At 48.5% G+C, this 27,997-nt stretch overlaps 1 protein-coding gene across 2 annotated transcripts; it reads right to left on the reverse strand.

Annotated features, from left to right (window-relative positions):
- Positions 1-368: 368 nt before the first annotated feature.
- Positions 369-27,997, reverse strand: LOC306796984 (vang-like protein 1). 2 transcript variants are annotated; one of them, XM_079296104.1, is made up of 9 exons: positions 27,926-27,997; positions 22,023-22,290; positions 16,296-16,422; positions 8,841-9,272; positions 8,156-8,331; positions 5,535-5,668; positions 3,244-3,400; positions 2,901-3,135; positions 369-2,807 (listed from the first exon to the last, which is right to left on the reverse strand). In XM_079296104.1, the coding sequence occupies exons 2-9, from the start codon at positions 22,091-22,093 to the stop codon at positions 2,547-2,549; spliced, it is 1,593 nt and encodes a 530-aa protein (XP_079152230.1). In that variant the 5' UTR covers positions 22,094-22,290; positions 27,926-27,997; the 3' UTR covers positions 369-2,546. The 2 variants fall into 2 exon arrangements, with proteins under 2 accessions (XP_079152230.1, XP_079152229.1); XM_079296103.1 differs by having other exon boundaries at positions 5,508-5,668.

Here is a 27,997-nt window from a genome sequence, read left to right on the forward strand (position 1 = left end):
TGTTGTATTATAATCATATAACAATCTTCTTAAGGTAAATAAAAGGAAAGTAAATTCATTTAAAAGCTTAATACAAAGACAATAAAAAGCCTCAATAGACCAGAATGCAATGCAGCAATTAAAGGCACAGTGTTAAGGATTTGTTGGTGTCTAGCAGTTCACTCGCTCCAACGATTCTCATTTTCAGGTGATTATAGACGAATGAAAACAAAGTTATGAATATCATATTTAATTTCTGCCAATCCCCCGACATCCTTCACACTGGCCCTTTAAAGCATGTTGGGTTTTGAGCACAGTCCTCATTTTCACAAATAAGTTTGGTGCCTTGAAAGTATTCACACTGACCAGAGCCACCTTTGAACTGGAAGTGAAAACGTCATGCAGGGGAAAAAGCAGTGAAGCACAAAACAAGGCCTCAAACTCATTCGTTTCCACATGGTCCCATACAGCAGCTTTTACAAATGTTCATAAAAATGTTTATTTTTTTTTGTACAAATGCTAATACCTGTGAAAGTGAAACACGTCTTGCATTGCAATGTCACGTCATCACCACAGAGGATTTTTAACCCGGCAACAGCGTGGCAGACGGCGGTGATGTAGAGGGGGGGGGTCTGGTCGTGTGAACTGGAACGGCACACACACACACACACACACACACACACACGCTTGTTTACATAAATAGTTACAGTGTAAAAACAGGCAGCACAGTCACATTGGGATCATAACAACTTCATCTGTCAGTAGGTACAAAATGTGACCAGTGAGTCAAATAAAGACGTCGTTTTTTTGTTTGTTCTTCCCAGGTGCTTTGACAGTTGCAAGTTTACAGTCAACAAATGTTTTTGCGTACATGAACAGCATCTTTGTGTTTTTTATTTCTTTATGGAAACTGGCTGCTGTTCCCCTCAGGCAGACAAAACGGACAGTTTTGCGTTCAGCCGCCAGGGGGCAGTAGGGGACAGCCCTGCTCGGAGCCACTGAAGATAATATCACTGACACATTTTCCTTCTTGAGTGAGTCTCACACACACGAGCTCTTTTACAACTTTGGCAGATCTGCCATTCGCCGGATTCTTCTGGCTGATGCATCGGGTGAAAGAAAACAACTCCTCTCTGACCTCGAGGGATTCACTGCGAGCGTGTTCGTCAGAGAACAGAGGTGAGACAAGGTAGTGAAGGAAAACCAGACGGTCCTGTTGGGAGGGAGGTTCCGCCCCGCTGCAGCTCTCACTATTGATACTCTCTCAGGCAAAACGCTGAGAGATTAAATCATGTTTGATGCCGTAAATAAACTGTGGCCGTTAATGTGTTTATACAATCAGTGTCTATTTCCACAGCACCAATTTTCCCATTTAAAGTCTTGCGGCCACAAGAGACATCACGACCCAATGTTCTGACTGAAAGGCATTCATGTTTTCTTTCAGGTGAGTTTTAATTTACATAACTCGCTAACACACAATACATGAACCTCAAATTAACTGACCGGGGAGAAAACATGAATGCTTTCACAACACTTTTTCCCCGACTCGTGTTAAAGATTATTCTTCTTTTATCAGGAGCCTCAAAAGAAAAAATATTCGAGCAAAATCTTTGTTTCCCGAGTTCTTAAGTCATAAACTCTGGGGAAAAACAACTTCGATCAGACTTAGGAAACGGAATACCACCGACTCTTTCTTCCCCTTGTTTTAATGTGAAAAACAGAGGAAGTGTTGCTTTGTTGCTGGTAGATCAGGAGAACGACAAAGCAGAAACAGCTGGAGAGCAGATAGAACAACAGAAACTCTCTCTGCTGTACTGACTGTGTCAATGAACCCCACACTAGATTTACCATGTGAGCTGTTGCAGTAGAGTACAGGTAATTCCAGCCCTAGAAGAGAATTTACTATATTTCGATTTCTCTGCTGTGTAGTAACCCACATAGGGGGGAATTCCCCTTTGGAGTAATCAGTAGTACTTTATTTATCCGCGACATCGTGGCCCCGTCTCTCCTCCTCTGATTTTGCTCCGTTGCACCTGGAGAAGAGCCGAGGGAAGTGTTTGTCCGGAGCGCGACAGACGTAGAAGCAGTGATGAGGAGATAAAACAGTCTGAGATCACATGTTCCGTCCTTCCAAGGTGAATTATTTTCATTTATAAAACATACATAGATGTGCATTTAATGCAAAGTCAGATTGATGTTGTTGTTTTTTGTCAAATGCAATACTTTCAAATGTTGCAGACGAGGAGATGTCAAGTGTTTCCGTTAGGCTTAAAAACAACCTAAATCCAAGTCACACCATCGCGGTCATTAGTGGTCCGTCCGTCCGTCTCGTGGAAATAAAGGAGCGACCGGGACTGTTTGGCTCAGTGATTGTGCATCATTCCTGCCTCTTTCTTTCCATTTCATCCAAATCAAAACATAAAAAAAGATCAACATATTCAAACATCAGTGTAATATTAAGATTCATATGTAATATATATAAAAAAAAATAAAAAACTACAAACCCAAAGTGAAAACATTTGAGAGCCACAAAACAGAGTGAGAGAATTCAAAAACAGTTCGGGGTCCTACACCGAGGTTTCCGACTGTAGCCGCAGCACGAACTTGTGCGACTTGGGGTCGATGTATTCCTCCGACATCTGGATGTAAGGGAGCCTCTTGGTCGTCGCCACCAGGCTGAAGTCCCCGCACCGGAGCAGGAAGGCGGAGCCGTCTTTCAGGCCGCTGGTGACCGACGCCTCGCTGATCAGCGTCCACCGGCGGGCCAGCCAGTGGTCCCGGCTGTACTGCAGGGTGGGACCTGGGGTCAGGTAGCACTCCAGGAACGCCTGGGCGGGGAGGGAGACACACTCACACAGTTATCACAACTCAGAATGAGATGTCAAGCTCACGTGGGACGGAATGAAAAACAAAATAAAAACCTTGGGCGTCATGTTGTTGGTGATGCAGAAGGCCAGGTGCTGCTGGATGCTCTCCATGCTGTGGCAGTGCTGCTGCTTGGTGGTCCTCAGGTACTTCTGCAGGGCGCGCGCCATGGACGGGAAGATGGCCTGCGCCGCCTCGCGGGGGTCCATCACGTCCCCCGGGGCCTTCTTCTGCTCCTCCTCCTGCATGCGCTTGATGTGCGTGAACGCCTCCTCCACCGCCACCACCAGTCTGGAGAGGGAAAGAAAAAAGAAAGCGTTTCACTCAAAGCGGGAAATATTCTGTCGCTGTTTTTCTCGCGTTTGTCTTAGCGCCGAGACGGCTCGGAAACTAAATTACCGTGCTTTGCGCTTGCGAACGCGCCTCTCCTGCTCCGCCTCCTCGTAGTACAGCTCGTTGTGGCTGGTGTCCCTGCGGCGGGCGGCGGCCGCGATCATGGCTCTGGACTGGGAGTGGGCCAGTCCTGCTGCCGCTGCTGCCGCGTTGTTCCCCGGACCTGTCGAGGACATAAAAGATGAGACAGGGATTTCTTAAACGCCTTAGAGACGAAACGTAATGGAACGAAGAAATCCTTGGTGATGACATAAAGATGCAACGTGCTTTTAGAGTGGGGGGGGGGGGGGGGGGTAGATCATTGATGCACATACACCACGGCTCCTTTTATCACCCGCAATATCAAAGCTGACGTGAAAAGCCGCACAAAGTCGTAATATTTAATTGTTCCGAGCACCGTGATCATTGGAAAATCTAACCACGCTGCTCACCCACTCGTTGCTGTTGCCATTCAAGCATTCCCTTTCCTCTGCCACTCGGTGCCTTCAGGAGTCTAATTAAAGAAACTTTTTTCCTTGGAAGGAGAATGGGAGGCTGCTGATGAACCACTGCTTGGTGTTAATGCAGGTTAAAAGAAGGCAGAGCCGCTGAATTATTAATGCGGGGCAGGGATCGCGCGTGAACAGAATAATTCATGGCCGGGGAGAAGAGGGGCGCTCGCTTTACTGCACTCAGATGGGATTCATGGGTGAGAGGTATCCTGCATGTGTTGCCATGTCAGGAGCAGGTAAACCTGAGATGTGTTGAACCGCTTTCTGTACGGAAGATTTAAAACGTCTGAATAAAAAGAAATCAAAGTAATGCAGTGAATATCGTGGTCACACCCACGTAAAATAAAAATGAGCAGAACTCCTCATAATAAAATGTATGTATGTGTTATCTGTGTGGTGATTAAATATGATGATGTGATGTCTTTATTGTATTATTTCAGGAGCCGTGTATAACGATGCGTTTTGTATTTCAATGTGTTTCTTTGTTTTCGTGTCGGCACTTTTAATCCCCGCTTTTATGGGAGCGGAGAAAACAACACGGAGACCAAATTCGCTCGTCGGGCGTCATAAAAATCACCTGGGCCCATTAGATGCGGCGTAAATGAACGTTATGGCCGCTTTAAAGCGTTTATTGCAACGCTGGTACGGCTGCAGAGAGAGAGGAGTGGGAGGGAAAAGCTCCAGACATGAGAGAGAGAGACAGAGAGAGAGACAGAGAGAGAGAGAGACAGAGAGAGAGACAGAGAGAGAGAGAGAGAGAGAGAGAGAGAGAGAGAGAGAGAGAGGAGAGAGAGAGACAGAGAGAGAGAGACAGAGAGAGAGACAGAGAGAGACAGAGACAGAGAGAGACAGAGAGAGAGACAGAGAGAGAGACAGAGAGAGAGACAGAGAGAGAGACAGAGAGAGAGAGAGACAGAGAAAGAGAGAGAGACAGAGAAAGAGAGACAGAGAGAGAGAGACAGAGACAGAGAGATGGAACAGGGTTCACTGATCTGAGCTGTGTGGATTCATGCCCGGTGAAGCTTGAGCACCCTTTAGGGAGAGCGATAACTTAATACAGAGGGCTTGTGCTACAGTCTGCCAGCTGTTGTGAGGACGACTTTGAACCTTTTTTTTCCATCAACCTGTGGCATGCAAGTGTGTGTGAAGCATCACTTCTGTGTGAAAAGGAGGTGCAGCTTCAAGGACACCGAACGTGCACACGATTTAAGGAGAGCTTTCATAAAGTGAACAACAGGTGCTTTGGTTGGTTTACTTACTGTCAATAAGGTAGGCTTTCAGTTTAGCTCTAAAGGCGTCTTAAAGGGTTAGCGTCGGTGTGAGGGGACACATGAGGAGAGAGCGTTTGAGGCGGGTATCAGATAACCACACGTGTCGTAGCGCGTCGGCTACAAATCACCTGCCCTCTACGTTCCCTGACAACACATCCTCCAATCGGGATAACGGTCGCGGATCCGCTTCCTTCCTTCCACACAGCGCATTCCAGCGCTGTGTGGAAGTCGACCTGCAGAGACTTGATGTGTGTCAAGGTGATTTATACTGAAACGAATGCAAACGAATGGCTGCCTGGAAGTATCGATGGAAGACATGAATCGAAAAAGCTAAAAATATGAGACAATAATCAAAATAATGGATGTTAGCTGCAGCTGACACATTATTTAAAAAGGAGGACCTCTTGTGTGTTGTAGTGGATATACAGAGTGATACAGATTATAGCATGACCCCAGCATATATGTTAGAGACACAGAAAACACAGAGTTCAAAGACCGGACCACTCACCCTCAGCGGGGGCTGCTGGGAACTCACCATCCACGTTGTAGACCTTGAGGCCGGCCAGGTGCTTGACCGCGCGGGACTTGGAGGCGGAGAGCAGCGCCGGGTTGTGCACCGGGAAGTCGCAGTAGTAGCGCTCCAAGATGGCCAGAGCCGCCCGCTGGATGCTGCAGAGAGGAGAGGAGTCAAAGAGGAGCTTTAGGCCGAGGGGGGAACGTTAGGACCCACAACACCACTTTCCTGGTGAACAACTGTTGCGAATTTGGTCGCAACAGTTTGTCATTTTTAGAACGTGCAAGCAGACTGGTGGCCGCTCCCCTGGTCAACTCTGCATTCAAACAGACCGGACCATTGTTCCGCCGGAATTCTGCCGCTGCCCGACTTCGGTCAATCATTAAAGCCGAGCAAACATGACAGAAAACCACTCCGAGCGAGCAGCTCCGCTGGCCTTACGCGGAAATAAAGACCAACCGGAGACCGTCTCCAACGTTGCTGCTCAGGACTGACCAGTCAGGGAACGTGACCCCCCCCCCACCCCCCCCCACCCCCTCTGGCTGTGAGGAATGCGTTCACATTCAACTCGTCAAAAAGGCTTCCTCCGGCCCTCCAGATTGGCATCAAAGGCCAGGCAGACGGAGACAAGCCTTCGGGGCCCCGGGGGCCCTCGGCCAGTATGATAAGGAAAACCATGCCAGGAAAAAAAAAAACAGGAATGAAAGCAGCAGCCGCCCTTCTGCTAGTGGAGGAGATACACGAGAGAAAACACACACGTTTATGTCGGTGCTTCTCTGTATGATGCATGTTTGTGGCTGCATGTGCATGAATAATTTGTGTGTGTGCGTGTGTGTGTGTGTGTGTGTGTGTGCAGGCTGACCAGATGCTGCGCTCCGGTCTGCAGGGAGCGCTAATTAGCCGCGTGTTTACAGTCGCAGACGGACAACAGAGCGAGGACGGGCACGCTGCCGGCCAAGCACCATGAATGGAGCAGCTTACAAAAGGACAACACCCCCCGAGCAAGACCAGACCGTTACACACACACACACACACACGCACACACACACACACACACACACGCCTGACCCGTTTCTACCAATGCCATGCATTTACCTCGTATCTCCAAATGTGGCGATTCGGATTGTTGTTGTTTTTCAACTGAAAGGTTTGGGTTCAAAGACGTTCCTGTGCTGTATAATTCCAGCCAAAGACACTTACTTCAAGGAATTTATGATTTATGGCAAATGGTTATCAAGTGAGATTCTGGTGGAGCAGCCACACAGACCTTCTTATGGAGGTCACAGAGAGGAGTCAGTAAAAGTTTGAACTTCAAGACACAAAGTGTGAACCAGTCCACCTGCACAACTACAGAAAGATGAGACCTCAGTGTGGGAGCAGATGTGGGGGATGATGCTTCATCCGTCCGGTCATAAAAGAGGCCCGTCTGTAAATCAATCATGATTTATGAGCGTATGTGAGACTGGGGGCTGCGTATTGATACCGGGGAGCTGCTGTGTTTGGCGTAAAAAAAAATGGGATCTTCCTGTTCAGAGATAGTAAGGTCATAAAACCTGGTTGGTCTGGTCGGAGCTGTTCTTTGACACACACACACACACACACACACACACACACACACACACACACACACACACACACACACACGGTTCCTTTCTTTCATTCCCACATACATGTTAGGATTCTTCAACTCTAGCCTCCCATTAAGTATTAATCCCTCGTTCTCTATTCTGTCTCTCCCTGCCTCCGTCTCCTGGGTCTTCCCTCTGTACTCCGTCCTCTGTGCGCTGCTCTTTTCTGAGGACTTTCCTCTCTGAAGTCTTCCCCACCCTCTCCTTTTTTTGTTGTTGTTGTTTTCCTCCTGGCACGGTTTCCTCTCCCCATCAGCCACTTAGTCTGCACGCCTTCTTGTCTCTGCATTTTCTTCCATCTTCCCTTTTCTCTTTCCTTTCTCTCGGCCTCTTGTATGAGTTACTTCCTCCCATTTACGAATGTGTAACCAGTGTATGTCTCGCTCACTTGAGGTGTCCCAGTTTCTTTCTCTCGCTCCGCCTTCATCTCGCCCCCCTTTTCCCTCCTTTCACCCCCCCCCCATGTTCTCCTCCTCTATCATCTATCAACATGGCTCTCTTTACCTTGCGCCTTGTCCCTTCTGTCTGCACATCTGGGTATTCCGCTAAACTTGCTCTCGATCCACCGATACCTCAGTGAGAAAGCTGAACAGACCGGTAACACTCTGTCGCGAAAAAAAGTCGTTAATTCACATGATTGTTATTGCAAACAGTCCCATAAAAAGACCAATCAGAGGCTGATCTGTCTCCTTCCTCTGTGCCAATGAGCCACACTGTTTACTGGCTGACGTGTTGCTTCATTACCATGAACACACACACAAACACACACTGTAGTGTATTCGGTCATGATCCCACATACACCGCCCTGCTACCCCAAATGCCAATTAATCCGCCGCTGAAAATAGTCCCCAACAAACACAGTATGTCCTCTCGTGTGATGAAAACTCCAGTGCCTAGCTGTTTGAAGAAATCAACCACTGACACACATCGTCTTGCCACGTTTGCAGAAGATATGAGAAGATATGAGCGGACGACATTGAAAAGAGCAGCTGGCCGCTCCCCGTGCTTCCTCACCTGAGCTGCCCCAGGTTGTAGTGCCTCATCTCGCCGTCGGTGGAGCGCGTGACGCACACGGAGAAGCACGGCTGGAGCTGCCGGAGCTCCAGCAGCACGATGGCCAGGTAGTGGATGAACAGCAGGGCGTCCACCAGCGACACGGCGTACTGCACGATGCCCTGGTAGTTCTCGTCCTGCGACGATATTAAAGGGTCAGTTGTGCCGCCTGACGACATATACGCACAGTATACACTGAATCTAAACTACATGCAAACGCAGTAAGCATTTCCCCCAAAAAAATATTACTGCGGGGATAAAAAAAAAAAAGAAGATCATACACATGTAAGACAAGATGTAGAGCGTATGAATATTTAGACACATTTCAAAGGATTGCAAGCGTTTTACTGTTTACATGCATTCTGAATGAGGGACCAACCGGGATTTTAAATGATGACTCTCACAGTAAACACAGCGCTGGGGAAACCAAATATCTCTTTTGGTTGGTTGTGATTTATTTGAGCTCCTAAAAGGCATAAAAAATGTATGTGTCGCCAATAAACGAGACCTCTCCCACTGCTATTGGAAGTATTTGGTTTAGTGCGTGTCTGGCGACTTGAATTCCCATGTTTATTTTTAGTTACCGTGCACTTACGAGCAGTGACATTATCATATTTCACGCCCGCATTCCCGTCTCCGAACCCACCTGTGAGTCGAGTATTCTGACGCCGTAGAACAGCCAGTACGCGACCACGAAGAGCAGCACCAGCACGGCGAGCAGCGCCCTGAACACCAAGACCCGCGGGAGGCCGGCCCGCGGCTGCCTGAAGAAGAGCGCCCAGACGGCCAGCAGCAGGATGAGCAGCTTGAAGGCCACGGAGATGAAGAGGCCCTCGCACGCCGTGCCGCAGCTCTGCAGCTTCTCCGGCCAGAGGAGGTGGGGGAGCGCCAGGAAGGCGATCGGCGTCAGGAACACCAGCAGGCCCAGGACCACGGCCAGGGCCAGGGTGAAGTAGCGGCGGCAGTCGAGGCCCACGCTGTCCTCCAGGTCTTTGGTGATGCGGACGATGTCCTCCTGGGAGAGGCTGTGCTCCGACGTGCCCGTGACGGCCGTGGTGGTCTCGCCCCAGTTGTCATCCTGGAGATATGAAGAGGAGGGAACAAGGAAGCATTTAAGATAACGAGTGCATCCTAAAACCCTTATTTTATCATTCCGAACTTCTTCATCCTCACTGCAAATGATCAATGAGATGCACCCAATGACTTCAGAAAGTCCAGCCAATGCACAATAACAAAAGCACAATGGTGGAGGGGGCTCGGGCCTGATACAGCTACTGTGCTCGAGGGGACAATGTGAGAGAGGACATCAGAAGATCGAAAATATCAGAGAGGAAGCTTCCATCTCTTCCATCTTCTGTCACTGTGCTGTATTCGGCCGGCTAACATTTTCCGACAGCCGAGGCTCCTCCAGTGGAGTTACATTGTATTTATTTTGCATTTGACGTCAGCTCAACAAAACAAGACAAAAAAAAGGCACGGGAGGTAATTTCCCAGCACGCGAGAAAAAGAAAGGAGTAGAAGACAGGAAGTGGAAAAGGTAAACAGAGCGAGCTGCCAACTGGGCTAAACGCTGACGTCTGGGTCCGACTGCATCCGCAGATAATGAAGGTCAGCGGCGTCGGAGCAGGAGCCGCTAGAACAAGGGGAGATAATAACTCTTCACACAGCCAGTCACAACAAGCTGCTGCCGCGGCTCTGTGGGCCAACGGAAGAAGAGGTCCAATGACGAACTGCCATCGGCTACAAGAACCTCCGATAACCAACGCTGTACCGCTGTAGATGAATCCTATTTCAAGGGGTGAGCTACTATTATCACTCATGCACTGATAATAGAAGTTTCACTGCTGTACAGAATATCAATAGTGGATGCACACATGCATCAGACGTCTTAAAACGCTATTGGTACATATAACCAACGTGTGCTTGTTACAGTGCAGGTCTGCGGCTCTAGTTAGCGTCGCACTACGATTTCCAATCAGTGATTCCTTAAAACAAACACGATGCACGTTATAATTCAACAGTAACATTAGATCAACTCTTTGTATTTAACTCGACAGTTGGAGATCAAGTGTATCTGACAGATAATAGTACAAAAGTCTGGGAACGTAATGCAACATGCACACAAACAAAGATAAATAATGCATGTTTCAGTGCAGTCAATTGGAGTGGAGATTGCTTTTTGAAACAGAACAGTGAGATCCACTTCATCAATCACGAGAGCGGCGGACTGAAGAGGCCCTCAGCCTCTCTCCGTGGAGACTTAGGCAACAGGCCTTTTACTCACACGGAGCAATGATCGCCGGCAGACGACAAACGTAAGCAAGGCCTCGTTATTTTCTCTTGGTATTAGCGGAGGATAAGGGCTCCGCATCGGGGACGTATGCGTGCCTCAGCAGCACTGGAGATATTTAGTCAAAACAAAGCCGCTATGCAGTCATGTTTTAGCGTCTCCCGACTTAAAAACACATTTATTTATTTTTTCTGAATGAGTAAATATGGCACAACTGATCCACGTGGTGCCGAGTGCAGATTCTCAAGTCGTAACCTTGTCTGACTACCAGCTCCGTGCACCCAGGGGAGACATGAATCACAGCTTCTCATGCCTCCACTCATCAACACTCATCAACACTCATAGTTTCATACCTCTGAATCACACACTGCTTAAGGACTCCTTTAAGAAGTCCATCACCACTGCAATTAAGTGATGTGGCAACGAGTCATGTTTAAAGCCAGAGTGGAAGAAAACATTATTCACTGCATTAATGGTGCAAGAGGATACGGCCGACGGGGAACCTCAGCGTGATTTTTTGAATTGATTGGTTTAGCTCTACTAGTAAGCATTGATAAGTACACTAGCAGAACATCACACGGTGTTTCAAATTATTTAATATGAAGCAAAATCAGTGCGAGGATTCCCTGCTCATCAACAAGCCGTCTCAATGCTCATGAAATTTGGAGCGTTACTGTCGTCGGGTCCTCACTACTCTACCTGGGCTTTCCCTCAGCCGACGCGTTTAAAAATAGACATTAGTGACCCACATTTCCTAACGGGATTAAGCAGCCACCTCAGGCTGATCTGGTTCAGTACCAGCAGCGTCGCAGGAGGCCCAGTCCCATTCGTCACAGGAAAAGTAGGTTGAAATGGAGGAAGAGGAGCGGCGAAAAGAGAGAGGGAACAAAGGCGCGAGAGCGCGACAGACATGTTCACTAACAAGGCAGCCAATTACAAGGAGAGGGAGTGATCCACACAGGGAGGGAAAGCGAGGCCAGTGGCAGTTCAAAGGCCAGACAGTATTACTGCACACAGACCAACGTGTGAAATCCTCCGCTCAAAACTACATGTGTGTCATGAATAAAACACACCTCAACTAAACACCTGTCAGGTCTACTCTACGTGCCACGCCTGCAGGGATTTATTCAACCCAGACGCCGGTTTTACAAGCAGTTCCTCCGCTCTGGGCGACTTAACAGCTGAATAACGGAAACATCCGATATGATGTGTTCTCACACGCCACTCGAGAAGAGAAGAGAAGAGAGCGTGGAGGACGGCGACAATAAAAAGGGTTAAATCTACAGAATACGTGGGAGACGTATTGACTCTCGGCAAGAAAACTAATGAGCGTATTTCCCAAAAATAACTAAATTAAATTCCTTTAATACGTCTCCGTGAATGAAGAACAGTAAGTAACACACGAGCTTAAAGCTTTGCGATGACTTTGCTTCAAAGGAAAAGTTTTTTTATTTTTAATTACATAACAATTACATCTGTTTTGCCAAAAAAATACATTTGCTGAGAATATTCTATTCTGGTCGGAGGTGAAATAACACATTTTCTGCGGTTAAAATCAGAGAAAGCTGAATATTTTGCACAAACTCACCTGTAGAAGTTCTTTGGGACGACAATAACGATCACTAAGCCTTTAAGTGCTTATCTGAGCAGGTATATATATATATATATATATATATATATATATAGCACACTGGCTACGCACACTAACACGCTATGTCTGCCAGCGTGCATTTCCAAAGCTTTCAGCAGAGTATTTTATGCATTCTTTCTCCACCGGAGTATAAATAACAGCCGTTGTCTCTCGCGGTAAGTCAAATATCCACTAAAAGCCTGTTTTCTGTTGTTCAGCAATAAGTGGGCTGCAAACAAAAGCCTCTCGCTCAGAGCAGGAACAAGTGCACTCTACTCACTCCTGGGAGGCACGGTGTGCGTGTGTGTGTCAAATATTGCATTCCCAAAGAGCTCCTTTAAAACCAACCTTTGTTCAAACTGTGGACAGCGCGCGAGGCGGCCAAGAACTTGTCGGGACAAGGAAGGGAAGCGCCGTAAAAATAGTCTCCCGGACGAACTCCAAGGATGGAGGAGTGACGGCGAGACAATGGGAGGCCGGCAGCTGAGCAGCGCTTGATGAAGAGGTTAAATTGCAGTGTGGTTGAAATGGATTATTCACGGGAATGTCAGGTAACCATGAAGGGAACAGAGAACTTATGGCACAATTCAAACCAAAAAAAAAGCATTTGTCCCTCGCCGTTGACTACCCGAAATAAGGTCCCGATGTCATTTGTAGAGAAAAGTAAGAAAAGCTTGATTTAAATGAGAGGAATGTGACGTTCCCTTTGAGCTGCTCGATGAATACAGACCAGCGGGTGTCTCCTTGTTGGAGTAAAGACAAATTGGACAAGAAATGTCACCAACACTAAGAGAAGGGGACCTGCTTCAGGCCCGTCCTCGACCAAAGACATTCTTAGTCGACTTAATCGACACTTTCTCCGCATAGAATCACACGAACGCTTCCTGGGTCCTACAACCCATTTCTATAAGAGCTATACATCCAGCGACAGCGAGCACTGGACGTCCTCACTCGTTTATATAGATGCTGTTGTTCTATATCAACCCGTAGTTCCAGTCGCTGCATGTCGGACCTCTCTTGTTCTTACCTGGCTCGGTTTAGTCCCCGCTCCAGAGCTGGCCACTGGAGGAGAGTTAGTAATAGAGTCTTCTTCTATGGTTGTGACAATCACTTCCCTTATCTCCTCTATCGCCTCGCAGATCTCGAGCACCTGCAGCACTTCGTCTCCCGCCTCCATCACCGGTGGCGACTGCATCCCCGAAATCCTCGGTCCGGCTCGCTCGAACATCGCCTCTGTGCTTCCTTCCCCCGATACATCCCAGAGTGTGTGTGTGTGTGTGTGTGTGACCTCCCTTTATATAGAAATCTCTCCCATCATGCCTCAGGAGGCATCGTGTGGGACTGTGCGCTCGTCTGCCACATAATGTGTGGGGCTCTACGGAGACGAGCGATGGAGGAGAGGAAGAGAGTTGATATGAGATGATCACATGGGATGTCCTGACAGCAGGAGAGATGGAGAGAAGAAGGGGGGAGGGGGGGTATGGGATGGATGGAGCAGGAGAGGAAGGTGGAGCGGAGGAGTACAGTAAATAAACAGTCCAGAGAAGACAGTGAACACCACCAATTAGGTGCCATCGCTATACTCCAAGGGTTTCACCCATCCTCCTCCTCCTCCCTCTCTCTTTCCCTCCTTCCTCCCTCCCTTTTATCCGTTTTTCCCTCAAGGCATCCTCTCATTGTCCGCTCGCCTCTTGCCTCAGCGCCACTCTCCGTGCATCGCTTCTGACCCAGTGAGCACCGAGGCGTCACAGCGCTGCATGTGTGTGTGTGTGTTAATGTGTGTGTGTGTGTGTGTTAATGTGTGTGGGATGGTAAGACAAACACTTGCTCATCAAGCAGCGCTGCATCGACCCGCCGCTGCTCCCATCAACCTCTCAGTATCCACTCCAATATCCAGTTTCATACAGCCAACAGCAGCAGCACGGATTGACCCAAATTGCTGACATTATTGAGTGTCAGTTCACCTCCAGAGGTCCAGGCGACGCTCCCCTCCATTGTCCTTAGCCGGCAAAATACAACGTGCCGAGAACCACCTCGTTCCCACCTTCAGACTTCACAGCTGACCGAGCACTTGACGCGTGTTCTTCACATTCACACGTACGTACGGCCCGGGGCTTTGGCCCGCGTCCTGGAATTGGAGCGACCTGCTGGAAGAGCTCTATTCAAACCCAGCGAGCTGTCCGGGAGGCGTACGATCAACCTCATTCACGGGCCGTGTCGAAATCCCATTGTAAATAAACAAAACGTGTGAAGAACTGGTCGTCATGAGGCCTGTTTGGCAGTTTACACCTAAGCTAAGAAATAGTTTGTTGAAGATTGATGTCCACAAAATATGAAGCAGGTTAGCTTAGCTTAACATAGAGACTAGAGACAGCTAGCAGAGGAAACCAAATGTGACAAAATCCACCTTCCAGCACCTCTAAAGCTAATTCATTAACTCATTGTATCACATTCATTGAGTTGTGCTTTGATATCTGTGCTCTGCGTGATGTGAATGCTTGCTGCCAAGTGAACAAATGAACACACACACACACAAACACCACCGCGCAACAGCAGGCTCTGAACAAATCTACCACCCCTCTTCTTTTTACGATGTCCTGCGGTAATCAGGAGGACATCCCCCGATGCGCCGCTCCGTCAGCCAAGACACCGATTAAGTCCCGGCAGCGGAAGTAATGAGCGGCAGCGACTGCGAGACGAGGCCGACCCTAAATATTCACATACGGGAGCACATAGCAGGGACCGGAGTGCACATTTGGGGATTTGTGCTGAGCCGCTCTCTCAGCGGAGTACGCTGGCCCCGATTACTCAAACTGAAGCCAAACGCTCCCCGCCCCGTCAGCAGCTCCACCGCATGAATAAGACATGAAGAGCGAAAAACACAGAGGACGACTGTGCTCTGTGGCAAATCCTGTCGTGTTAAAGTTAGACACAAACGACTGCTAACGAGTCTCTCCACGACGGAAAGTGAGCGCCAAGTAGGTCAGTACACGATTGGCGAACGTCGGAGGCTTCAAGACTTTTACACACAAGACGGAACAGTTGTATTCTATTTTTTATACTATTTATTTATAAATTCATTGTCTGTCATTTTTCACAACTGTTGAACTAAGCAAATACGGCGACTTAAATATATCCTAATTCATATCAATAGACTTATTTGAAGAAATGCTGTTTGTCATGACAACCCTCAAACCGTTACCTTAAAACTTGTCCGATTTCTTCTTTCTTTAAGGGTCACACGATGAAATGTGTTTTCAAAAATACCACACAAAACGCAACAAATTGGCTATGACTCAATGCCTGTTTTGGAAGCGAGCTCTCTTGTACCCCTCGAGTGCTGCCCGGAATTTCACGCCCAAACACGCCGCCGTTTATTCGCTCTGCCTTTTATATCCGACTCCAGGAAACACGACCGGGCGGCAGACTGCACCGATGCCCAAACACATGCTGACGGTGCAGCCTACGAGACGCCGAAAGTAAAAAGAAAAAGGTAATTTGACGATCGATCTCCTACCTTATATTTCTGTGTTATCATACAATCCATCACATAATCCATTTCTCTGTCACTGACAAAGTCAGCATGGTTTCTGAGGGGAGAGTTTGAACTTTGACCGACAGTCAAAACAGCTAAACCGACGTTTTTTTTGCTTGGTCCGGTCCATTTTTTGGCGCGGGGGGGGGGGGGGGGGGGGGGCTGAAGCAATCTCCCCACCTTGCACTGGACCTCACGAGTTGACCCCCTCCCTGCAGTGAAATACAGCGTTTGCTTCCGACAAAACAAAGTGGCGATGACCACAGAAGCAACCTGCTGCATCCTGATCCTGTTGCAGATATTTTATCTGCGGTAGATTTCCTGAAAGTGATGGCGCAGGCCTCGCCAAAAGTGGACTGGCCCTTTCTGGCTTTTGCCCTCAAACACCAGATGGCCCGTCCCAGCCCGGGCTGGTCAACACTATTATCATTCCAACTCATTTTGAGTCGTGACTGATAAATCTCCTGTACTCTCAATCCCTTATAAATCGGACTAGCAGAGATACTCTATCACAAAGCAACCGTGCTCCGCAAAAGGTCGAGGCGAAATGTCCAGAAAGTGTGCGGTGATTCCTCATGTGTGATTGGGTTTGGATGCGGTGACTGTTTTTTGGGCGAGGGTGCAGCGGCGCTGTGTTCAGCCCTACCTGGACCTGCTCACCGCGAACGGCCGAGTCGCCCAGCAGCGGCTCTGCGGGCGGCGTGGTAATTGTTACGGACTTTTCCGAGCGGCTGTCTTTGCCGCGGGACTTGTGGCGGTCCCGGCTTCGCTCCCTGCGAAACAAAGAAGAGAAAAAAAAGGAAGAAAAATCACGGTTAGTGCAGTACGGGTGTTGACAAAGAAATACGAGCGCACAAGCTTGGAAACAAAGAAGCCTTAGAGGGACACAAACACACATTTTAGACATGACGTTCAACATACTCATCAAAAGGAGTTCATTACAATTTTCAAAGTTCATGGTGTCTTCGTAAGTCTTGTTTTTTTCTAACCATGAATCCAAACCCAAAATATATTGAGGAATACCATTGAAGAAAACAAAAACAAAAACAGCCAATTTAAATGTTAAAGGAGCTATGCTAAAAAATGTGTGAGGTCACAGTGGCCTTTGACCTTTGACCACCAAATTCGAATCAGTTCATCCTCGAGTCCGAGGGGACGTTTGTGCCAAATTTGAGGAAATTCCCTCCAGGCGTTCCTCAGATATCACGTTCACGAGATTGGACCGGACGGACGGACGGACGGACAGACGGACAACGCACAAACATAATGCCTTCGGCGACGGCCGTCACCGGGCGCAGAAAAAAAGAAAATAACCTTTGGTCATCAGAGCTTTTAAGAGTCTGATCAAAGGGTTGTGATATTGTCAGTGAACAACCTTTTAAGAACAATTTACGAGTATATTGTTGACATTCCTCAGTCTTTGCACCTTATCTCCCTCACAGAAAGAACCCACTGTAATCCGAGATGACCCCGGCCTTTGACTTTTGCCTTGCTTCTTCACTTGTCCTATTTGACGGCAAAACAGCATGGCGGACCATTCTCTGAGATAAGCACCGTGAAAGAGACGGTTACACACAGTACATGAACAAACTGAGGACACGAAGAGAGCAGGGCATGTTTGATAAGCTCGCTGTGTGAAGGTGGAGAAATTGAACCGTCTCCAGCTGATTTCCGTCGACTGGCGGTTCATGTGAACTCCCCCCCCCCCTCCATATCACAGCACCACTCTTACTACAAGGCCCTCTGTCTCTTAACATATGAGCTCCATTAACCGCACTGACCCGCTGCCCTAATCCCGCGTAGAGCGTGAAACGCCGGCGCTCCACATCCTCCGCCCAGCATCAACACGGCCACATGGCACGGTGCCCGCGCTGCGGCTCCATTACCACAGAAAAGCTCAACGAGCCACAGTTAATCCCTCGTCGGTGTCCCTCCCCCTCCAGCTGCTGACATCTTGGACATGGTACATGCAGCATTTTAAAGCCAATTGAAAAATGCAAAGTTTCATTTGGACGACAGCGGTTGTATTTCCCAGGTGTTGCGTTTGAGAGCCGTTGGCGGACAGACTGACACCAGAGACGTGGCTGTCAGATCTCATGTAGATATTACAGGCTGCAACGAGATTACTGGACCGACGTATTGGACATCGGACGACAGCAGGCGGCTCTTTTCCAGCTTTTTGACGACAAAGAGGCCATTTAAAGATGCTGTCGTCTCGTGATGATAACAGAGTTTCCTGCCGTCTGTACGCTCGTTGTTTCACGGTAATCACTTTATTTCTCTGAGCGACATTTGAACATAAATCTAATTTCCACAACGTTTTCTCCATTAACACACTCGAGCACAGGCTGTTGCTACAAAAATACGAAATAGTCACTTGGGAATATTGTATGCCTGGGGCTTTTATTGTGAAAGGTAAGAACGGAAGCTAGTGGATCTGGTCTGTGCTGCCTTTGTCGAGGGTTGGAGAGAGTAACAAAGAGTAATGACGTTTGCAGTCTTGGTCCAGACTACGGCGCCTCCGTGTTGTTGTTTCATTCATGTCGACGCAACTCAACCCGTTCTGTACATGTTTGGTCGATGCTTTTATTCTGAAAAATCAACATTGTTGTCGCTATTCCAACGCTAAATATTCAAGACAAAAACAGTTAAACATCCTAATCGCCTTAAAAGCTGAATTTACTATTTTTCGGCCACAATCATTTCCATTAGAGCAGCTTTAATCTTTTCAAAGTTACACAAACAAAAGACAAAGAAAGCCCTACGCTGAACTACAAATGACCAACACGGGTGGCCCTTGAACGCCACCTTCTCACACAGTAACAAAACATCACCGTAATGTGCAGGATATCCTGCCTGCTGGGGGAACGGAGGAATCGGCGTGACAGACGGCAGTGGAGCTGGTGCAGTCTGACAGAGTTGCATTGGGTGGATTGGAGTGTTTTCATTAAAGGGTGTTAACCGGCCTGCTTTCCGCCTCTATTCTTGTACTTCCCCCTTTTCAATGTGGACACGATTTTCCCACAGAAAATCACAACAGCAACCAGTGTTTCCAACCTGCACGGAGCAAGAGAAAGCTCGTTTCCAACAGCCCGCAGCAACTTCTCTCACCGACAGAGTGACTCACGTATTGCGGTCGAATAAATCCAGGAGATTAGGTCCATGTAAGCCTTTAACTATATTACAGCTATCATTATTACTTTAAATATTATTATGGCTGTCATCATCATCACCGCAGAAACGGTTCCTCCGGCGGGAGCGATCATCCGTCAAAGGCTGTCACTGATTGCGATTATTAATTGGGGAGGAGAGGAGACAGGGAGGAGCAGCAGGGCCCCATGAAGAATACTAAGCAGCTCTAGGGGAAAGGAAAGGAAAGGAAAGGAAAGGAAAGGAAAGGAAATGCTGCATTAAGTAAAGAGCAGAGTGGAGCAGAAGGTCGTGTTAAAACGCAAATAAATATATATACACTCGGAAATAAAGAACAGCATTGCGCTTCATAACATTCCTCTGTGATTAAACTGCACATAACGCACATGCACAATAAGAGATAAGTAGTGAGCTGTCACAAGCAGGTATTTAAGGCTGGGAACCACTGGCTGACAGTAAACAAGGTGTGAATGTGTGTCTGCACACAAAGCATGTGTAATGTCCATTTATATCTCCCAGCGAAGCGTGACTCACAGCCAAAGTCAAGAGCAGAAGGTAAAGGAACACCTGGTTCTCAGCAAGCTGGCGAGACTACAAAATGTGTAAGAAGAAGGTGCAAAGACGATGCGAGTTAGACATTAAAAAAACGTGGTACGGACGATGCACACAGACAGGAAATACAGAGGTGAGCAGACCTGTTGGCAGCCGGGGAGTGTTTGAACAGATCGGCCTCTGTCTACCGGCCCGGTTTCTCATCCCCCTTCAGCATGCTTCTGGGGTGATCGCACTGTGTGGAAACCTCGCTTCCAACACACTCACACACACACACCACTCCCCCCCTTTCCCACATCCTCTTCCTGCCTCATTAACATGCAGCCGGCTCGTTTGTATTCCAACAGCGCGCTCTGCTATGATTTGATTAATGGAATTTGACTTCCAGCGTGGATCCCTGAAACGGGTATGGATTTTTTGGAACAGAGAGGATGGGGGGAGGGAGGAGGGGTCCTGTGAGGGCAGACGATGCCTGGCGAGCCGGGGCAGAGTCCAGCCAATTAGGCCCCGGAAGCGCCGTCTCCCTCCAACACCTGAGGATGAGTGTGGCTTGCGGTCGCGTTCTCTCCGCCTCACACGGAGGGAGGGCGATAGCAGGACGCCGCTGGAGAGGCAGAGCCAACTGGCGTGGCACGCCGGACCGTCTGTGGGCCAATTTGTGCTCTCCGTGGCTGGCAGGGCGACCCGCACACCTGTGTGACACGCCGCTTTGTGTCGATGCGCCGGTGGACGGCTCGGCCTCAGCCAAATGGGTAGAGTCATGGAGCCAAATGACAACTGAGCCGCCACACACTCAGGGGGCGACTCCTCTGGTTGCATAGAAGTCTATGAGAAAATGACTGGAAAACATGGGGTTGTACAACGTTGTCTGAACTTCGGGAATTCAATAGCGCCGAACCGCAAAGCTGTCCGTCATAGAAACGCGGTATCGCTTTAAATGTTTTGATGACAGAGCATATTTTTCAGAAAGTGTCTACTGGAGGACATTCCTAGTGTTGCACTTAAAAGTAGAAGAGAAATAGTTATGTAGAGCAAGAAAGAAGTGAGCTGAAATGGGATCTATACGATATGTATGTGGATCGTATCATCCAGGACCCTCCAAATGGAATCATGACTGTGAATGAATGAGTTTAAATCACGTATCCAGCCCTATGCCGATGCTACGTGCTGCCCTAGAAGTTAGAGTTCGACCAATCAAAGGAACCAATTTTCCACATGAGCAGCTGCTAATATGAGATTTACTATTTCACAATCATTTAAATACTCCAAACTGACAGAGTGAAGGAGCGAGATTTGGGGAACTTTTGAGAGAAAGACTGAAGTAAAGTGACCCAATACAAGACTACCATGATCCTTAAAGTGGTTTGAATGGTTTAAAATCTCTAGTAGGAGTATGAGTAAAATATGCAACTTTGTCAATGCACCAAAGAATATATATAAAACAAAAGCATGGCAGCCACTTGCACCGTCTGTTTATGAAAACCTAAGCCAATCCCATTCTTCTATTTTCTGACAAATGATTGACTCACAAATATGCACAGATACAAACAAAACGAGACGATAATGTCGCTGTGTGATTATTTGTATGCGATCACGCTCCGCCGTGCCTGCGTCTGTTCCTGACATCAGTGTAATTAGACGACAGCGATGCAGAGCCGCCTCACGCGTGGAACCCCCTCGGCGCTCCCACCACCACCACCACCACCACCACTACTACTACCCACTAACCTCCCCCCCCCCGTCTTTGATACCAAATCAATGCGAGACCACTTTTGCTCTGCTCTTACTTTGAGCTACATGGGCACATTCCTGCCCCGGGGAATGCCAGCGAGAGGGGGAACGAGTGATACGCCCGAGCCTACCCATCCTCAAGAGAGTAGCCAGGAATCCATTTAAGAAGGGGGAGGTGGAGAGAGAGAGAGGGGGGGGGGGGGGGGCGATACAGAGGAGAGGTCAAGAGCGAACCAGAAAGGGGCAGCTGCTGCATTCATATCCCGGCGGACACATGAGAGCAAAGAGTACGATGAGGGGAAAGGAACGAGATAAAGAGGACAAGAGCGATAAAGGGCGACAGAAAGCGTCCCACGACGTGAGACACAAAGTTCCTTAAATGGCAACAGGTGGCGGCGAGAGCGGCAGCGTAGAAATGAGTGAGATATATGGCGAAAAAAAAGAAAGCAAGAGGGGGCAAGTGACAAGGGAGGGGCCGTCGTGGGAACAGGAGCCTCCTCTCAGGGCTCTCAGCGTGTCCGCCGAGCCGTCGGTCAGCCGGCCCTCTCCGGCACCCGTCTCCCGCCGCCTTCCTGAGCCCCGTCAACCACGGCCATTTCCCTGCTGACAGACTAATGCGCCGACACAAGCTGTGGGGCTCCGCGCATGCCGGGGGCCGGAGAGGAAGACGGAGACACACGGGGGGGCGGGATCACAGGGGTGGAGAGGGAGAGGAGGAAGTAGAAATCCAGGGATGAGAAAGAGGAACTGACTGAGAATCAATGTTTCTGGTTCTTGTTTCAGAAACAAGTATTGTAGTTTTTTATCCGTTCTAAGAATCCAACTCTGTTGCGTTACGTGACTCACCGTTGGAGCATTTCTTTGACTCGGATGGAAATCAGCACAAAAGATGAACAACAGGAGGGAACGGAATTATCGACGGAGCAGGATTTAGTCTTACCCGTGCCTGTGGGATCCCCGGGAGCGTCCGGAGTAGTAGGAGTAGCCCGAGTAGGTGGACTCGGTGTCCATGGCGGCGCAGTCCCGCCCGGGCAGCCGGGATCGGGGGGGGTTTGAAGCGGAAGGCTGCTCGGCTGGTTCCGCTGGCTAGGCGCAGCGGGCTGTCGACGAGCTCGGAGGCGATCGGCCGGCTCGCTCACGAGGCGAGCGAGCTGTCGGCGGTCGGGCTTGAAAGCGACCCTGGGGGCGCCCGGTGAGGAAACATCAACCTGGAGGGGAAGCGAGGAGGAGACATGTGAGTTTGAAATGTCCGGGAAGCCGGCCCACATCTGACTGCTAGAGACAGGAGGAGCCAACGAGACGGCGTCTAGAATAAAGAACATGACACAATCACCCCTTTCTTTCTCATCACTTCTTTTATCAGTGTGCATTCATTATCACGCCTCATGCATAAATCCTGCAGGAACAACACTCTGTCACAGGCAGCTCTCAGGAGGTTACAGCTGAGCGTTCCGTGAAACAGCTGCCGTGAAACAGCAATTTGCTCTTATTCCCACACGGCCCGACGACTGTTGTTCAGAGGCGCTTCTTAAGTCTGTGACAGACACACAGCAAACTATTTAAGCCTGACACGACGAATGCGGCGAAGATAAAAGCCCTCTTTCTTGCTTTTCCCAGGAGAAGTTCCTGATGGAGGTGGGGAGGGGTTGCCAGTTTGGGAGCGAATCTGGGACTTGTGACGGCAGAGCTGCTCCCAACTATGCGTCGTCTTGTTCTTCCGGCATTTAATAAACAGTTGATTGCATCAGTGTGAATACAACACCCAAACTATCTCTTTAACTCTTCATTGCTACGCTCCAGAGCCCAACCGTCACAGCAGCAGAGGACGGCATTAATGGAAAAAATGGGATCGCTCGTGGCGAGAACACTTGAAATTAATGAAAGTGAAGCGCTACGTGATGTCTTTACCAACACTTCTTCACAACCCCAGGATGTTTCCACGTAGTCTCACCGCCAGCCAGCAGCTTCTGATCCCACTGAATACTTCAGGTGCAGTGGGGTTTTCCAAACGCCATTTAAATGGTAATTCAGATATGGAAAAAGTTTAAAGCACTGAAACTATCTGGGTGCCATTTAACGCTAATACAAAACAAACAAAAACAACGACACAACAATACATTCTAAACATGTGGGGGGTTTTATTACATTGTAGCTGGATTGGGCCCCTGGGCCCTGTGGTTTGAGGACCCTGGTTTACAAGGACCCTGGTAGGCACTGCTCCCGCTCTACCGCAGGAATTCACCCATGGAATAATGACTGCTGAGTAAGCTGGACACAGTCACAGAGGCATTCCCATCACCTGCTTTAATCCTCTTAAAAGCGAGGGGCACGTGGCTAAATGAGGGATTAATAGGGTGAAATGAGTGCGTGGTCCAGGTTCAGCCAGAGTGCAGCCTCGACGAAAGAGAGCCGCTCGGTTAAAGTCCGATTGATTAGTTCCTCTGTCGTGCGTTTCCTCAAAAAACACACAAGAAAAGCAGCAGTCAGTCAGTGTCTCCCCACATCCTGGCTCTGAGGTCTATGTTGAAGTGGAACAGGATCCGCGGGTGCTCTCACATGTGGTTTCTGTCTTTGCCGTGCCAGAGAAAATTGGTAAGCGGAACCATTTCAAGTTTGCGGCGCTGAAATAGGAATCCTGGGATGGGGGGGGCAGGGGGTCCTGGCAGGTTCCTTCGCAGTAATCCAAGACCCCTGCTGAGCAGCCGGCTTGTCTGTTTGCGCTGGCAAACGCCAGGCGACGAGCGGAGCGGGAGAGGAGGAAGGGCAACATTATCGCAGCAATCGTGAAGCACGGAGGGCACAGTCTCTCACATGAGAACGTGAATCATTGTTCGGGGGGGAAGCTTCTGTGTGCCAAACCCTCTCCCAAATTCCTCCATGTAACACAAGAAGTACAAGAAGCAGGATGAAAACACACACAGGCTAACAGGTGAGCGCCGACTCCAGGATAAACATCCCGCGGCCTGAGCTGGGGATGTAAACAAACAACCCGAGGAAACACTTCTATCTCGGAGAGCAGAGCTGGAGCAAAGTCACAGTGGAGCCGCGAGACATCCGCTGTCAGCCGCCGCCAATCAGCTCTGCTCAACCTTTCACATCACGTCCAATAAAGGGAGTCGGCGCCGCCACTTGGCGAGACTTGATTATCAGCCACTTGGAGAGACTTGATTATCAGCAGCTCAGGCGGATGGCTTGAAATACTGACTCCCGGACTACGGCAGTGTGTGGTGTAACACATCAAGCACCGCTTGTCTCAGTATTCCCATTCACCGGCGCAGTCACGCGGCCTGAAGTCACCGAACCGCCCCGGCAAACTGAGCCCCGAAGACGAGCTTACTGTGCGAGTAGGTCAAGCGAGGAGCAGCGGGAGTACTCCCGGGTTCCCCGCGCAGAGCGGCAAATTAAGCAGCCAATGAACCAGATGAGGCGCGCCGTTATGTTTTCAGCATAACATGAGAACATATGGAGCAGACGGACGGGGGTTTTACTAAACTGGAAGCAAACACAGACTCCAGCCCACTCTGCTTTTCTGAATGATGAAGATGTAGCTCATTCACACTCAGCAGTGATTAATCCTGAAATCCCACTGCCTCTTATGACACATCTTTGATTACCAATTACAACAGTTTCTCTTCCTGACAACAATAATAATCCAACTGAACCAGAGCCAAAAAGAGACGATCGTTCAGGAAATGTTCAGGGCTGAACATGTAGACAACATGTGGTCCTGGAGCACTGCCAGTTTGAGCGAAGATGCTATTAAAAGCTCAGGTATTTAGAGCTAATGGAGAGTATACGACCTATGTTTACCCAACATGGGATGATAAATTTGAGATGATTAAATGACTTAATCTGGACAACTGGACTGTGAGATTTTCCCTGCCTTTTGACACAATCTGTTAAAAAAAAAATCTGCTTTTGCCACCCGCAGAAACGAAGCCTGCTCCGTTAAACCCATCAGCCTGCAGCTCGTTCGCCAACACCTCTGCCTCCTCACCTCACCCCTCCCTCTCGCCTCACCCCTCCCTCCGTAACCATGGCTCTGCCTCTATTATCGCCCCGATAACGCGTCTCCTCGCGCCACAATAAAAGAGACAAAACCGGCATCGCGCTCGGTGATGACTTCGCGCCAGCTCGAGAGAAGGTAACTCTGTCATGAGACATGCCGGGACACGAGGGAACGTTAAGAGCCCCCCCCCCCCCCCCCCCCCCCCCCCGGTCACATGCTCGCTGTGTTCCTGTCCTCGACTGAGCAAACGAGGGGTCATTAATTCTGTGGAATTCAATTAACATTCCCGAGCGTCACCGAATTTAGCCCCTCGGATATCCTATGAGGTAACACGGACGCAGAGCAACACAATTGAGGCGGGAAAACTGCAGCAAATCCAGAGTATTAGCATCTAAAGAGATGATTAAAGTGTGCTCGTCATTGACTGAAAAGATCATTAGCATGCACCTTGCACCTGTGCAGTGTTGATTACAGACAGCTCTCAGTAACAGGTACGTCTGACTAACACTGACTCAGACCCCTGCGCGTGAATCACATGTTGGCCTTTTACCCGTTGCATTTTTGGTGCTGGTGTTCCTAGGCAACCACAGCGGGCTGAACCCGAGCGGTCGGTCGACGGACCGGCCGCTGATGATCGCATGAGCTGGAGTGAGGTTCTCTGGGTTTCTCAGATAAAATCAAGACGACTGCGTTGGCAAATGGGGACCATTAAAAAGTACGCAGAATTAGCTTTAACAGTTCTTAATGATTCTCAGGGCAAGTCCTGGAGTTATAAGGAGCGTTTTTTAATGATTTCTGAGTGGAATAATGGACTTTTATTGGCAATGGTCTTGTGAGATAATGGTATCTTCAGAAAGTAGGGAAATGACACTGATTGAGTGCCTGTTTCCTCCAAAGAGACTAACTTTTCTCATCTTTTTGTCCTAATACAGCACAGAAGAAGACAAAAATTTGGTCTATTTTGATGCAACCGGCCGTAAAGGCTAAAAAGTCCAACAGTGACAGAGTTGACCTGTTCATGAAATGGTGCTAAAGGGCAAAATAAGATAATCATAGCAATAACAAGCCCTGACTGGAATAACTCTGTATCACCAAAGAAATACATTCAAGTTCAATATCTTGAATATGTTCACTTTAGCACTTATTATATAATTCATAACCGACATTAACATACATGTTGTGAGCTCTGTAAGCAAGCAACACACCCACGTAGCTCACCGCGCTCAAGCACACGTCTGACAGCTCGACAGCTGTCGCCATCGCGACCGATGCTGTCGCGCAAAACCACCACCACCACTTTTCTGCGACGGAATAGAGAAGAAGAATCCACGCACAGCGCTCGAATGGAAATCTCATCCAGAGCAGACAAGTCGTCATGATAATGAGGGTCTTGCATAATTTATGGGGCGGAAGAAACATTTGTTGATTTAATGTCTGTCTGGGAACGTCAAACGATGTTAGCGTGCAGCTATAAGAGGATTTTTATATTTTCACATGTAGAATTTAAATTCCATTGCTCTTCGAAAGAGTGCACTTTCATTATCAGTGGTCTTAAAATGACAATATTATTTATCGCAATTGTTTCTGGGACAATGTATCGTCCAACAAAAGTACAACAGGCTTAGTTGGTAGGACAAAACCAACAATCGTTGGCTCTGTAACATTGTGATGGACTTTTTATTTTATTTTTTACTATTTGACATTTTATAGCTAGACTATTACCAGGATAAGCACATTAATCTTAAATATCCAATATTAAACAACACAACAAAAGCATATACTGTTGGTTTCATTATGCAACCTATGTCTTTTGACAAAAATTACGTTATTAATTACACGTCACCGGACTGAGCACGTGCTACTTGAGCACCTGTTTTTGCCTTTTTTGACCAACTTGACATGGCGCTAACTACCTTATGAACCATTTTAATAAAAATAAAATAGGCTGAACTATGGTTCTTAACTGTGGACAGTCAACCAAAAAGGAAGAGTTATATTAAGCGTAGAATCATTTAAGCAGAGGAAAGCTATATGAGGTGAGAAATAGGTCCCACTTTACCTGTCGTCACTTCTCTGTCTGGTGGAGCTCCAGAGCCGGTTTACCCGCCCAGCTCCTACCTGAGACCCGTCAGGCTGGCGGACCTAGAGGCAGGAAAGTCCCTGGTTATATCGTGGCCTCTGGAAGCCCCCCTCTTCCTCTTCCTCTTCCTCTTCCTCTTCCTCACCTCAGTAACCTATTTGTGCGACTACTTGAGAAACCAAAGCACGCCACAGTGGAGTACTACAATGTATCCGTCCGCGGCAACTCCGCCGCAGGTTACAGTTTACAGCTGAGCTGCGGTGCACCAGCCGGGGTAATGCGGCTCCAGTCAACCGAATGAAACATAGTTGACTTTTTGTTTTTTTTACTGTGTCGCGGTGGCTGTGTGACTTTCTTGTTGAGAGAGGAGCTATAAAAAAAAAAACGTCTATTTGCACAAACTGCACAAAATACGGTTAACTTTGCCAGTATGGTGGCTGTGCGTCGGTCCGACCGCAGTTTGAGGGCATTCTAACGAAGTTGAACGCGGTCCCTTTGATACAGGTAGGGGAGACAGCAAGGGCGTGTTCACAAGTCTTTAGGAAAAACACGTTCAGCCCAACACCGAACCACAACCTTTGTTCTGAGTGTATACGGTAACAAGTAGAGACGGTAAAGTACATGTCCGAGGGCTCCACGAGTCAACACAGGGCATTATAACATGTAAGCTGCACGCACTACTGAGCCCGCACACCAACATCTGCAGGATACATATGACCGACAGTATCACCAGCGGTACTGGAGCGGAACTCACCCTTTATCGGCGGAGATATCACTCCCGTAGTCGGTCATTTATCCGGAGGTTAGTGTCACAGTTTTCTCCCCC

The sequence above is a fragment of the Melanostigma gelatinosum genome, assembly GCF_949748355.1.
Source record: "Melanostigma gelatinosum genome assembly, chromosome: 24".
NCBI classification, from domain to species: domain Eukaryota; kingdom Metazoa; phylum Chordata; class Actinopteri; order Perciformes; family Zoarcidae; genus Melanostigma; species Melanostigma gelatinosum.